Source organism: Pongo abelii, chromosome 9, assembly GCF_028885655.2.
Source record: "Pongo abelii isolate AG06213 chromosome 9, NHGRI_mPonAbe1-v2.0_pri, whole genome shotgun sequence".
NCBI classification, from domain to species: domain Eukaryota; kingdom Metazoa; phylum Chordata; class Mammalia; order Primates; family Hominidae; genus Pongo; species Pongo abelii.
In genome coordinates, this window is record NC_071994.2 from 127,121,692 (window position 1) to 127,136,730 (window position 15,039).

A 15,039-nucleotide genomic window follows, 5' to 3' on the forward strand; every position below is an offset into this window, starting at 1 on the left:
TCTATGTTTTATAATATTGGAGAAAGAAATCTAATCATTTATTTCACCATGCTTATTCAGGTCACGTTTTTGAATAGAGACAGGACTTCAGTAAATATACTACTTACCACGGAATGTCTTCTTTCTGTTCTTCTGCTTCACACTGTGCATATTTTCTAAAATTATTTTTCACATGATTTTAAAATGTTTTACTTGTAAGTGTATTTTTCCTATATAATAAAATCTTCAAAGGCATTTTTCCCCCATAGTTGTATCCCTAGTGCGTGAAACAGCACCTATTATGCATTAGACAAGATTTACTGAGCAGATAAATTTTCACTGCTCTAACACTGACTAGATATCCTACTATCCATCTTTCTCAGCCCCCTAAATGCAATAGATGGGTATACTTATGAGTTAATTGAAGCAGTGTCTCGAACATCTGACCTATGGTGTTAGAAAAATGGGAAGGAAGGCTACACTGTTTGCATTCTTCATCCTTACTCTGAGAAATAGGATCTAGTATTTAAATAGTCACTAGGGAAATTTATGTTCTAATTTGATGTTTCCACTCCTCAGTTATTAATATAAATGCTTTCTTTTAGCTATTTTGTCTTCTTTCCCATATCTCCACATATTTAGTGTGATTTCCTACCGTTATTTTGTTTTCTTGAGGGTTGAGATACTCTGGGCTTTCTTTCCCAGGCTATCCCTCCAGATGAAATGTAGATGAGAACTCAAAGGTAGTAAAATCATCTGTGACCACAGCCTTGCATTACAATGAAGTTTGATTCCCTTCTACCTCTCTAAGTGAAGGAGCTGAAGACAGAGTTCCTAAGAAGACATTTTATTTAAATTTATGATACGTTAGCAATGGACAAAGATAAGAAAATTTCTTTATTGAAGAAGGTGAGGAGAGGTCAAAATAGTGAGAAATTGAAAGGACTTAGAATTATTATTGAAAACAAAAGAAAAAAGGAAGAATAGACAACAGCAATATGCAAAAAATATTTAGAAAAAATCCATAAATTATACTATTCTACCACAGCAACTAATTTCCTTTGGCGTATTATTTTCCAGGTTCTGTTTACATGCACACATGTTCTACATGGTTGCAATCAAAGCATTCTTATTTTATGTAATTAGTAGTGTGAACAGTTAGAAACAGACTTTAAAATTATAATTTTAATAAATGCATACACAGTCTATTGTGTCAATGTACAAAAATGTGTGATAACAAAGCTGGGTGCAGTTGTGTGCACCTGTAGTCCTAGTAGCTTGGGAGAAGGAGGTGGGAGGGTGAGACAAGAAGATGACTTGAGCCCAGGAGGTTGAGGCTTCAGTGTGCTATAATCACAGCTGTGAATAGCCACTACACTCCAGTATGGGCAACCTAGTGAGACCTTGTTTCTTAAAAAAAAGAAAAATGTGTGTCATAACATTCTCCAGGAGTATTTAGGTGTTTTTCATAGATTGTACTGATACACACCTTGAAAAATGGGATGGAGTTAGAGGAAGTAGGTGGTTCACATATCTGATTCCCTCACCACTCCGTCCTTCAGAAGCTACCCAACAAGCACTATTAATAGCAGCAAACAGATATGAAGCCCTTTATGTTTTAGAAAATACTTCTGTATCTATTTCTTACTTGATCTTTAAAAGAACTTTTAACATTCATATAGAAGATCTGTTGGTAGTGTTATATATCTAGCTTATCAATATTAAAACCTTGGTGAAAACAGGCACAAAATCAATGGAACAGAATAGAAAACTCAGAAATTAATCCACGTATGTACAGCTAACTGATTTTTAACAAAGTCGCCAAAGACATACATTGGAAAAAGGACACTTTCTTCAATAAACAATGCTGAGAAAACTGAATATTCATATGCAGAAGAATGAAATGAGATATATTCTTACCATATATACAAATAAACTCAAGATGGATTAAACACTTCCACGTTAGACCTCAAACTACAAAACTACTAGAAGAAAACATAGGAAAAATGCTTTAGGACATTGGTCTGGGCAAAGGTTTTGTGGGAAAGACTTCAAAAGCACAGGAAACAAAAACAAAAATAGATAAATGGGGCTATATTAAACTGAAAAGCTTCTGCACAGCAATAGAAACAGTCAGCAGAGTGAAGCGATAACCTGTAAAGTGGGAAAAATATTTGCAAACTATTCATCTGACAAGAGACTCAACAGCAAAAAGTTAAATAACCTCATTAAAAAGTGGGCAATGGAACTGAATAGACATTTCTCAAAAGAGGACATATTAATGGCCAACAAACATATAAAAAATGCTCAAGATTTATGAGAATCATCTGGGTAATACAAATTAAAACCACAATGAAATATCGCCTCATCCCAGTTAGAATGGCTATTACAACAAAGACAACAAATAACAAATGCTGGTGAGGATGCAGAGAAAAAGGAACTCTAATACACGGTTGGTAGAAATGTGAATTAGTACAGCCATTTGGACGACAGTATGGAGGTTCCTTGAAAAACTACAAACAGAACTACCATGTGATCCAACAATCCCACTACCGGGTGTATATCCAAAGGAAAAGAGATAAGTATGTCAAAGAGGTATCTAAACTTCAATGTTTATTGTAGCACTATTCACAATCAAGATATAGAATCAATCTATGTGTCCATCAACAGGTGGATAAATAAGAAAATGTGATATATATGTGTATATATATATGTGTGTGTGTGTACACACACAGTACACACGCACACATACACACGGAATACTATTCAGCCATAAAAAGAATAAAATCCTATCATCCACGATAACTTGGATGAGTCTGGAGAATGTTATGTTAGACAAAGTAAGTCAGGCACAGAAAGATAAATACCACATGTTTTCACTCATATGTTGGAACTAAAAAATTATTTTGAGCTCATAAAAGTAGAGTAGAATTATGGGTATTAGAGGCTGGGAAGGGGAAGGGGAAGGGGAGGATGGAGAGAGGTTGCTCCATGGATACAAAATTATAGCTGGATAGCAGGCATGATTCTAGTGTTCTGCAGTGTGGTAGGATGAATATGGTTACAGATAATTTAGTGTATATTTTCAGAAAGCTAGAAGAGAACTGTGAATGTTCACAACACAAAGAATGATAGATGTTTGAGGAAATAGATATACTAATTACTCTGAGCATTACACATTGTATAGACATATTGAAATATCACTCTGTATCCCATAAATATGTACAATTATATTTCATGCCAACTAAAAATAAAAAGGAAAAAAATAAGAAAACCTTGGCTTACAAAGGTGAGATCACTTGTGAAAGGACCACATACTACTAGTTAATAGCAGAAATGGATCTTAATAAGTCTGGAAAATGAGAAGCCTGTGTGTGCATTCATTTTCTCTCTCTCTCTGACTCTCTCTGTGTATCTGCTCCATCCAGATATTTAGTTATTAGATTAGTAGGGTCCACAAGAGAAATATACAACATGAATCACAAATCATGTCAGCCTTATGATAGATAATTGGGAACAGTACAGGGATGATTTTTAAACACTGGAATCCACTCGGGACTGTATACACATGTGCAAATGTTGTTCCACCTGTAGGGATCTTCAAAAGTAGAAACTATAATATTGTAGCATTAATGATTACAGGATTCATTTGCAAATAATTGAACATAGTCCCAACTGGGGCAATTCAAACTTTTTATAAACAACACAAGCTCTGGAGACCATAAAGGAAAATGGAATGATTACTAATCTAAATAAGCCAATGTCACTTAGCAGCCTGATTAGGTAGCTATGATCCAAACAATAATTGCAGGATCAGGAAAGTCTGATAATAAACTTCTGAACATCTGTCTCTCAGGGCTGGGATTTCATGGGCAAATCTTTTATTTGATTGTTTCCTGGGACTGTCACTTGGGTACTTGTTTTCTTTTACAGTGATGCATGGCATAATGACATTTTGGTCAATGATGGAATGCATCTATGGCAGTGGTTCCATAAGATTATAATAGATTATAAAGGATAAATTATATAATTTGTCTTTTCTATGTTCAGATATGTTTAGGCATAAGATTATAATAGATTATAAAAAATAAATTATATAATTTATCTTTTCTATGTTCAGATATGTTTAGGCATATAAATACTTGCCATTGTGTTATAATTGCCTGAAGTATTCAGTACAGTAACATGCTGTACAGGTTTGTAGTTCAGGAGAAATAGGCTATACCATATAGCCTGGGTGTGTAGTAGGTTATACCATCTAGGTTTGCGTAAATACATTCTATGATGTTCACACAGCCACAAAATTGCCTAAATACCCGTTTCTCAGAATGTATTTGCATTGTTAAACAATGCATGGCTGTATTTTAAAGTGAAAGCACGTGTCTACCTGCCTCTACTCCACTAGAAATATTCTTTGGCTTGGAGTTGAGAGGCCGTATGCTGGCAGTCCTCACTATCTGAGGCCTTGGTAGTCTGATTCATGGCCAAAAAACGTGTTTCCAAGGCAGTACTATCTCCTGCTCTGTGTAGCTGAAACAGCTGTTCCTGACTTCTTTCTGAAGGGAAAGACACAAAGGGGGCACTGTGATACCTGGGGGAATATATATAAGAATGGGAAGTTTCTCTTCCACTTGTTGGGCCTTAGTGAAGCTAATGCTTGTGTTAATGAGTGAACAATATCTGTGCAGCATGTTTATGGTTTATGTCCATACTTCCACTCAGATAGTTTTTCATGGCACTTGGTTTCCCTGTTCTTTTCTTCATCAGGATACCTTCCCAAGGTGTAGGCATGTGTCATTAGGACAGAATTCCTTGGTGTGCAGAAGTGGATGATGGCATTTTGCCACACTACAGAATTTCTTGACTATGTAAATCTCTGGAATGCTTATTGAAATGGAAGATTCCTATTCCCAACCACAGATTTGCAGAATCAGAGCTTTGGGGGCTGGGGGAGAAGCCCCTTTTTACCAGCTGCTCTGGGTGGTTGTTTTTAGCACACTAACATTTAAAAATCTTTTCTAGCGATAGCACAGTTAGCCTGGCACCTAACGATATTGGGACATGTTGTGGTACTTCATTTTTGGAGATGTTCCTTATCTTTTTAGACCCTTTGTACAATGGTCAGGTTCTTTGAGGAAATAATCCGCAAGCTCAGGAATTCTAAATCTAGGGATCTTTTGGCTTTTGGGGCTTCTCTTCAAGAATCATTCATATATGTATGCAAACTTTTGAGTTTTATGCATTATTTTTGGAGACAAGAATGACAGAAACATTTGGAGATATTTCCCTAGCAAGGTGTGCTAGTTTTGTTATTGGATGGAGCCTTTGCCCCAAATCTGTGTTTCCTTTTCAAATTTCATAGTGTGTGCAAAGTCACCTAGAAGGACAATAAAACTCCTCTTTATCCATCTCCAAATATAAGCAGCCAACTTCCTGTTTGCTTTTCTCTTGGGGCAGCAAGGCATGGACTCTTGCGTGAGGGACTCCTAGATTTGCTTCTTGGGTCTGCCGTTTATCAGCTGGGCTGCCTTGAGCAAATATAGTGGTCACTCTGGGCTCTGGTAGTCTCACCAGTGCAATGGATCTAAATGTTTACCTCATTGAGTGGTTACTGCCACTAATGGGATCATGTTTACAAAATGCCTGGATCAGTACTCAACAAATATCAATCTCTTTTGCCATTTCTTCCTCTGTGTGTGTGTGTGTGTGTGTGTGTTTGCATAAGTGGGTCTGTAGGCAGGTAAGCAGGTCAGACATATGTAGACATGTCAGGTGATATAGTGAAGGCCATCTTTAAGATTCCATTTTCATCAAAACCAGGATTTCTTGAAAAATTCAAAAGGAGAGAAAGCAGGCACTTGATTTGCTGAGTTGGACCTAGTAAAATAAGCCATAGTCACCCTTAGGAAGGTGAGAACAGTATGGAGGCTTTCACTGAGAACTGACTGGGCCATGTTTCTTTGCATTTTCATAGTACTTGTGGGAAGTAGAAACAAATTTAATATTAGTATACATCTCTGGAAAATATTGCTGCACCATTAGCATTTCTTGGATAAAAGCTCTAGCAATGTACAGTGCAGAAGACTAAATGTAAGTAAAGTGTCTTTGCTCCACCTACTCTTGGCTCCATTTGGACTAAGACAGCAGTGCCTGGAGGAGCAGCAGCAAAGGCCAAGGTTGCCTGGTGGAGGCAGCTGAGCACTGCTGGGTAGGGTGGAGCAGAGTTTCTTCCCAGTGGGCAGGAAGTTGTTTTCTAGGACTTATCATGGTGACAGTGAGTGGCAGGAGGAGGCTAATGGTCCTGTGGTTCTTCCCAAACCTAGACACCCCTACTGAGTACTCAGAAGGCCCTAGCTGAAGGGCTAAAAACTAAAAATAAACAAAAGCCCAGATAGCAATAACAACAAGAAGAACAACAAAACAACTTCTCTAGATTCCCAGCTTTATACTAGCCAACCTGACTTTATACTTTTCTCATTTCTGACCAAAAACTTCCTGTACACATTGGAAGGAATCTCTAACATAACTATAAAGAGATTGCTATAGCTAAGTTAACTTTGACTTACCCACATTAACAAAGAAGACTAACATATAATCTGAACATTTCTCTTTGCCTTTGGATTATGTTTCTTCATTTGCTTTTTTTTTGGTTTTTTTTTTTGCAATCAGATATGCTCCATATGATATTTGTGTAGCAAATTACTAATATTTTTTAGTTTCAAAATAAACTATTTGCATAGTGAGGCAGTAATACACACACACACACACACTCCATCACACACACATGATCTTAACAGGGATTTACTTCATTAAACATTATTCATAATATGTATAATTCACAGGCTGGTAATGGGTATCTAGACTATAGCTGAAGTTTTGTGTTTTAATTATTTGACTCCAGCAGACCTCTATGCAATAAGCTTGCTAGGACAAGTATAAGTAGAATTGATGATTATCTATAATATTTGATTTTAAGAATAAGCAAGAATATTGTATGTTAAGTATCTGTTCTTCTAATACCATAAGCTTCCTCATTCATGACTGATTTCCCCTGGTTAAGAATTGATCTCATTTTGTTATTTATCTAGTAAGTGAAAATCCTCTCCTGTAAGTTGGCATATTTTAATCAGCATTTCAGATCATGATCTTCTAGACAGGAGAGAACAAAGTGTTCTGATTGAACTAGATGCTGGATAGGAATGAGGATGATGCTGAAAAAAATAAATTGTACTCTAAGCCGGTCATTGTGATAGGACCTAATGAATGAGAAATTGTCCCTTGTCTCAACGACAGGGACAATTTCCAAAAAGTAGGGAAGACAGGCACAAATACATGTATGGGAGAGCAATGTTAAAGCAGAGGTCAGTACACTGGGAGAATAGTTAAGGGAATGGGAATGGTACCAAAGGCACTTTTCCCAAGAAAATAAATTAACATTACAACATGTTTTAATAGCCATCCAATATGAATAGGGGAAGGGCCATGTTTTATTTATCCTGGCTCCATCTCCAGAAATTTAGTGTCTTTGACATGGTAGATACTATTGATTATGAGATAATCTGAAGTGGTTTTCCCCAAAGCCAGATCTGAATATAGTTATTTGCCCCTGAAAATCTGGAGGGTTTAAGTGCATGTGTTATTTCAACAGAGCCACAAAAGGCTCACCCAAGGATCACCAGGCACATTCTTCCAGATGTCCTGGAAAGCCATTAGAACAGACTGGAGGGCTGGACTCAGACTCATTCCTCTGACTCTGCTTCCATCATTAGCCAACACTAGAAACACTGAATCCACTGCTTTCATCCAAGAAACACTTCAGCTATTTCCAATGTTCTTCACATATTCCTTATGTTTTCTACTTCTAGATACTTGTACTTCTACTTGTAGATAAAGGCATAAGCCTTTATCTACATCTTGAATATTCTTTCATATCCTCTCAGCTTAAATGGATCCTCCCCACCTTTGAAGGCATATTTTACAATCTGCCTTTCCATGAAGATCGTCCTTATCGCTGTAGATAGTAGTGATCCGTTCCATCTCTGACCTCAAAGTCTACCTACTGCTTTTTATACCAAGTACTGTCTATGATGCCTCATTTGTTCAACATTTAAAAATACAAGCCATGTGTTAGACCATGTATCTTCCCCGACTGAATGGCAAGGGGCATTAGTGTGACTAATCCATGTTAGATTTCCAAAATGATGGGCCAGCTCATGGATAGTTCTTACAAATACATAGGCTGCTGTACCTCAGGAGACAAGAAACCCTTGGGACTACTGGTCTTTATATTTCTTGACACAAAATACCTGAACTGAGAGTAAAAGTCATAGCTTCTTGTTAGCTGTTGTCTCTCAAACACTTAAAGAAGAAGGCATAATCAATCCATCTCTACTCTTGAAGTGATGTGGTTAGGAGAAAGAAGAGATACTCACCTACAGTCTTCAGGAGGAAAAAGGTGAGCTTCAGAATTATGATGTTCATATTATAAGGATATTAAAATGTGTTCTAAAATTAATTTCCGATTGTCCCCATGGGATCTCGAGCTGCATGTTTGAGGCCACTGAGTCACAGAAGTACAGGGAAGAGGCCATGGGCATCCATCTCAGACTCATTTATGCATTGTCCAGTCACCTTATCTAAGTATCTTGTGTCTAATATGTGAATTAATCTGTGAAATCCCCTGCTTTAAAAATATATTTACAAATATATTTATATGAACCTTATAATATATAAAATACATTCACAGTTATTGTCTCATTTAATTTGCATAACAATCCTTTGAAGTATTTATTATTTTTTACACATTAAAATATGAAGTTCAGAGAGACTTTATGAGTCAAAGGTTGTACCGTAAATCTTAGAAATGAAAATGATACTACATCTTACAACTCAGGGTTCATGGTCTTTCTGTTACCTCTGTAGTAATGGTTTCTTTCTTTAAAAGGGGACAATTCAGATTTGAAAGATTTGGGGAAAAAATCACATTCTGGACTTTTGTTGTCCAATAATATAGCCACTAGCCATAGGTGGCTACTGAGCATTTGAAATCTGGCCGGGTAAAAAATACACTATGGATTTCAAAGATTTGTATAAAGAAGAACATAAAATATCTCATTATTTTAAAAATATGAATTACATGTTGAAATGATAACATTTTGCATGTACAGTTGGCCTGTGTGTCTGTGGGTTCCACATCTGTGGATTCAACCAACTGCAGATGGAAGATTTTTTTTTAATGGGTGGTTATATCTGTACTGAATATGTACAGACATTTTTCTTGTAGTTATTCCCTGAACAATATACTAAAAGAAATACTTACATAGCATTTACATTGTATTAGGTATTATAAGTAATCTAGAGATGATTTAAAGTATACAAAAGGATGTGCTTAGATTATACAAAAATGCTACACCATTTTAAATCAGGGACTTGAGCATCCAGGGATTTTGGTATCTGAGGGGGTCCTGGAACCAGTCTCCTATGGATATCAAGGTATGACTGAACTGAGTTAAATAAAACATACTACTAAAATGTATTTTTTCTTTTGATTCTGACTTTTTACAAAATGAACTTCCAGGATATTTTGAATTGCCCATGTGTCTGCATTATATGTCTATTGGGCAATGCTGATCTAGCATTTACCTTTCCAAAATACTTTCAATAGTCATAGTTTTAATAATACTGTGAGATGCATTGAAATGTTTGAAAACACTTTTCTTATGCTTTTAAATTGCTAAAAACTACCTGAGTCCTGAATGAGGTCTGAGTCAATGTAGTAGATTATTTTGGTCAGAAATACAACCTCATAAATTTGTATCCCTAGGCTAGTCGAGTTTACTGTTTATCGGTTGGTTAAATACAGTAGATGCTGGTTATCACTGCTTACTTTTGTGTGGGCTAAGATGGAATGTGTATAATATTTCTTCCTACAAATGCAAAGCCAGAATACAATTTGTTGCAATAAGCTATTTGACATGCACATTACACTGCCATGGAATCTCTGAGTTTTCAAATAGGTGGCAAAATACTGAAATGTAAAATTGTACAGTTTCTATTCTTCATCTGAGAAGGCTTTCCTTGAGAAGATATCTTCAAAGATGGGCTTTACATAATCAGGTGATGCTTTCTGGCACAAAATGAATCAGAGAGAAAACTTTAGAGAAGGAAACCAGAAAGAAGATCGATGACTTCAGCTCTAGGAAAAAATAACCGAAAATAGTGCCTCTCAAATGTTAATGCACTCACAAATCATGTGAGAATCCCACTAAAATGTAGATCCTTACTCAGCAGGTGTGAGGTAGGGCCTGAGACTCTGCGTTGCTAAAAAAATCTCTGAGTGATGCTGCTACTACTGGTTCATAGACCACACTGCGTAGCAAGAACCTAAAGCACAGAAATATTTTAGAAAGTGAGAACATTGGAAAAAGAAACCTCACAGGCTTGAGAAGAGGGAAGAAGGGTGCAGGACACTAGAATAAAACAGGGAACATAAGCAGAATAAGACATTTTACTTTGAAAGGGAGCCCAGTAGGAATTAGGGGGCACGCAGGAGAATTACATGTGAGTTAAGAGTGGTCAGTGTGTTTGTAACACTCAGGACAGATTTAAAAACATGCTTTAAAAAACCCATGATATTAAAGACAAAAAAACTGAGCATATAGGTTTTTTGAACACTACTTCGATAATCCTCTGTGACTAGACTACACACATGCGTGCTAATTGGTAAGGAGTGATGGGAAAGGAAGACTCCAGGGTATTTCTGTAACAGGCAAAGGGCAATTAGACACTCACTTTTGCACACGATCCTCCATCTCCATCATTTAGGATGAGAGAAGAGCAGATACAAAAGACACAGGTTCTGAAGAATGGGGAAGCCTGCTCAGAGAATAGCTGTTCAGTGCTCATGCAGCTTATTTGTTTTAAACTGTGAGAAGGATTTGGGAAATAAGGAGTCACCTACATCCTGGGAACTCAAGCTGCCTATGGAAGTCTGGCTTGTCCTGTTACAGCAGCAATATATTGGAAACAAGAAGACATGAACAGCTTATTAAATAGCCAGGTAGCTGGGCAGAATGAGAAAATGCAACCCTAGACATTTGAGCCACTGGGGCAAATATGAAAGCCTGGAGTGAGCTCTGGGAGAGGCCCAACACTAAATAAAGGGTCAGCTTTTTCAGAGATAAGGCCATGATTGACCCCAGAATAGACGATTTCAAGATGTGTGCTATGTGGGAGCCTCCAAGTGGCAACACAAACATCTGGGTTGTTTGCATTGCCAGTAGTGGCAGCACTAGTGTGTTATGTTGGACTCCATGGCCTTGGCAAGAGACGTAGCCTTAGCCCGGAGGATGGCCAGAGATCCAGAAGGTAGAAACAGTTTTGGGAAGTCTGCCATTCTACTATCATCCAGCTTTTTACTCAAGTGTAAGAATAAACTTCCCACCTGGAAATCAATGTATGATTAGATTAAAAATAGAACGAACACACAAATGAAAATACAGTTTTCTAAAATACATTCTGAGCCATGTTTCTGCTGTAAAATGTTTTTCAAAAGTGTGCAGTTGGCCTATCATCAAGTAAGTTTGATAAATATTGTATTTAGATAGTCCTTCAAGAGGACTGAGACATCCTCCAGTTACAAAACCAGTTTAACTATGTAATTAATTCAGGATGTCTGAAATCATATGATCCTCGGATACTTATTTAACACCTTTTAACATCTCCCTGGAATTATTCTTTTGCTGAACACCATTGGAAACCTTGATGTAGAAAATTATAATTCACCTTAACAGTAGATACCTTCTCTATAGGAAATCCTGGAGGAAGAGTCAGCCGTTGGCAAATGTGTCACTAGCAAAAGTATTCTCATAGTCCTCAGCCTCTTGTTTATGCACCTACTTAACTAATTTGCTTTAAGAAACTGTGGAGTCCTAATTAGGGAAAGGGAGTCAGGCTGGTGGGAGCAGGGAAAAGCAAAAAGAGAAAGCAGATGAGCTACAAGTCTGCGTTTCTTCGTGGCCCAGGACACACAGCCCTCCTGCACAAATAACTCACAGTCTTCCTGCACCCAACTATCACCAGACACCCTCAAATTAGCTCCCCGCAACCTTGGTGTTATCAGTACTGCACAAAGCCCTCTTCAACAAACAACATAAATACCATCCTATAAAATTTTCAGCAAGCCTTTGTTTCTTTGCAGTCTGCTTCTGCTGACTAGCTCGTTGTCTCCCTGGCAACGTATTTTCCTACTTTCTTTAATTAGTCTGTCTTCCTTTACCTACAACTGTCTTGCTAAATTCTTTTACCCCAGTGGCTGGCGTTTCTCCACAACAGAAATCCCCTGGTTTTAAGCATTAGTCTTGTCTCTAACTCTGGAGTAAAAGGTTCTGTCGTTTGCTAAGAGAATTTGTTCCACTGGAGGGTATGGAAAAGTGTGTTTATGGTTCCTAAAATCTATGGGTAGGTAGATGCTTACCGACTCCATTTCATCTGAGTGCTCACTTTTTGGTTTTCATAACACAAAGTCAGTGTTTTCATAGATAGAAAACACTGATATTTGTTTTCTATAGGAACAAACACTGATAGAATTTGACTTTTTCTCTCTCATCTCCACAGATTTCTCGGAGAAGAATGGGTATAAAAAACAATTCCACAGTGACTGAGTTTCTTCTTTCAGGATTAACTGAACAAGCAGAGCTTCAGCTGCTCCTCTTCTGCCTCTTCTTAGGAATTTATACAGTTACTGTGGTGGGAAACCTTGGCATGATCTCAATAATTAGGCTGAATCGTCAACTTCATACCCCCATGTACTATTTCCTGAGTAGTTTGTCTTTTTTAGATTTCTGCTATTCTTCTGTCATTACCCCTAAAATGCTATCAGGGTTTTTATGCAGAGATAGATCCATCTCCTATTCTGGATGCATGACTCAGCTGTTTTTTTTCTGTGTTTGTGTTATTTCTGAATGCTACATGCTGGCAGCCATGGCCTACGATCGCTATGTGGCCATCTGCAGCCCGCTGCTCTACAAGGTTATCATGTCCCCTAGGGTCTGTTCTCTGCTGGTGGCTGCTGTCTTCTCAGTAGGTTTCACTGATGCTGTGATCCATGGAGGTTGTATACTCAGGTTGTCTTTCTGTGGATCAAACGTCATTAAACATTATTTCTGTGACATTGTCCCTCTTATTAAACTCTCCTGCTCCAGCACTTATATTGATGAGCTTTTGATTTTTGTCATTGGTGGATTTAACATGGTGGCCACAAGCCTAACAATCATCATTTCATATGCTTTTATCCTCACCAGCATCCTGCGCATCCACTCTAAAAAGGGCAGGTGCAAAGCCTTTAGCACCTGTAGCTCCCACCTGACAGCTGTTCTTATGTTTTATGGGTCTCTGATGTCCATGTATCTCAAACCTGCTTCTAGCATTTCACTCACCCAGGAGAAAGTATCCTCAGTATTTTATACCACTGTGATTCCCATGTTGAATCCCCTGATATATAGTCTGAGGAACAATGAAGTAAAAAATGCTCTGATGAAACATTTAAGAAGAAAAATATCTTTATCTCCATGATAAATATGCTCTTTATTAAGATCTATTTCTGTATTCATAATCATGATTTTATGTATATATTTATACCTTGACTCTTTAAAAGTAATTTGAGGGCCAGGCGTGGTGGGTGGATCACAAGGTCCAGTGTTCAAGACCAGCCTGGCCAAGATGATGAAACCCCGTCACTACTAAAAATACAAATAAATTAGCCAGGCATGGTGGCGGGCACCTGTAATCCCACCTACTTGGGAGGCTGAGGCAGGAGAATTGCTTGAACTCGGGAGGCAGAGGTTACAGTGAGCCGAGATCGCACCATTGCACTCCAGCCTGGGTGACAAGAGTGAAAGTCTGTCTCCAAAAAAAAAAAAAAAAAAAAGTAATTTGAAATCAGATGAAATTACATATATTTAGATTGGTAAATATATGCACAGATAATTACATTAATAACATGTAAAACAACATATGTGAAAGTGAAAAGTAAAAAATATTTTAAATTTAAAGTTAATACCATTGCTGAGATTGAACAACAATTTTTATCTTTAGTTTCCTGAATCCAAGCCCAAAAGGAAATCATCATCATGCTGTACTGCATAGCCATATCAGAAGAAAACCACACCTAATTTCAAAAAAAATTGAGCAGCATGATGGAAATTATTACAACAATTTTGTAATAACTGTGGGAGAATTTTTCTTGATTGTTTCTTGTAAAGGGCTTATTGAAAGCCAATATTGTCTTACAGTATAATTCAATGAAGAAGATTCAACAAAGGACTAAGCTAATATGGTCTCAGTATTTGGCAGCTGTTGATCCAAAAATAAGACTTAACAGTGACTAGATGAAGAGATGATGTTTATAACCTTATTAAAATGTCTTGTTTTTTCAGCATGACCAGTATATGTGCAGTATTCTGTGACTTTCTGTTTGTTTCTTTTGAGTTGGTATTTTCTTTGTAAGCTGTAACTAGGTGTCTTTAATTTCCTCCACATGTTTTGAGATAAAGATAATGAAAAAGCTTATGATTTTTAAGAATGAACTCATACAGTGAACCAAGATAGTACACTGTATGAGGAATGTGATGTATTAGCTAATTCATTTGTTCAGCATATGCTTATCATGGACACCATGTGCCAGGCACTGTTCTGAGTGTTGGAATATTATGGTGAATATGATAGACAAGGTATCTCTCTACTTTTAAGGGGTGAAAAAGATGATAGATAATACAGAGGTAGTTCAGTGAACAAACATGATAATTATAGACATAGATAAGTCCTTTGGAAAAAATGAGTTATATAATTTTCAGTGGTTCAAATTCTACTCTCAATAGAGCTATTTGAAGAAAGGACATTTGAAATGAAACCTAAATGAAGAAAAGGGTACAGTTATGCAGAAACCAGAAAGGCAGTGGCAAGTACAAAGTCAAAGGCTGGAACAAACTTGGCCATATTCAAGAAACGGAGAAGGCAGTATGGCAGACGGTCAGTGAGAGAGGGAGAAAAGGAACCAAAGGA

General features: G+C 37.2%; 1 protein-coding gene across 1 annotated transcript; it reads left to right on the forward strand.

Annotated features, from left to right (window-relative positions):
• Positions 1–12,483: 12,483 nt before the first annotated feature.
• LOC100441354 (olfactory receptor 8D4) lies at positions 12,484–13,551 on the forward strand. Its single transcript, XM_002822618.4, has one exon. It carries the CDS (start codon positions 12,610–12,612, stop codon positions 13,549–13,551), a length of 942 nt encoding a protein of 313 aa, XP_002822664.2. The 5' UTR covers positions 12,484–12,609.
• Positions 13,552–15,039: the final 1,488 nt, after the last annotated feature.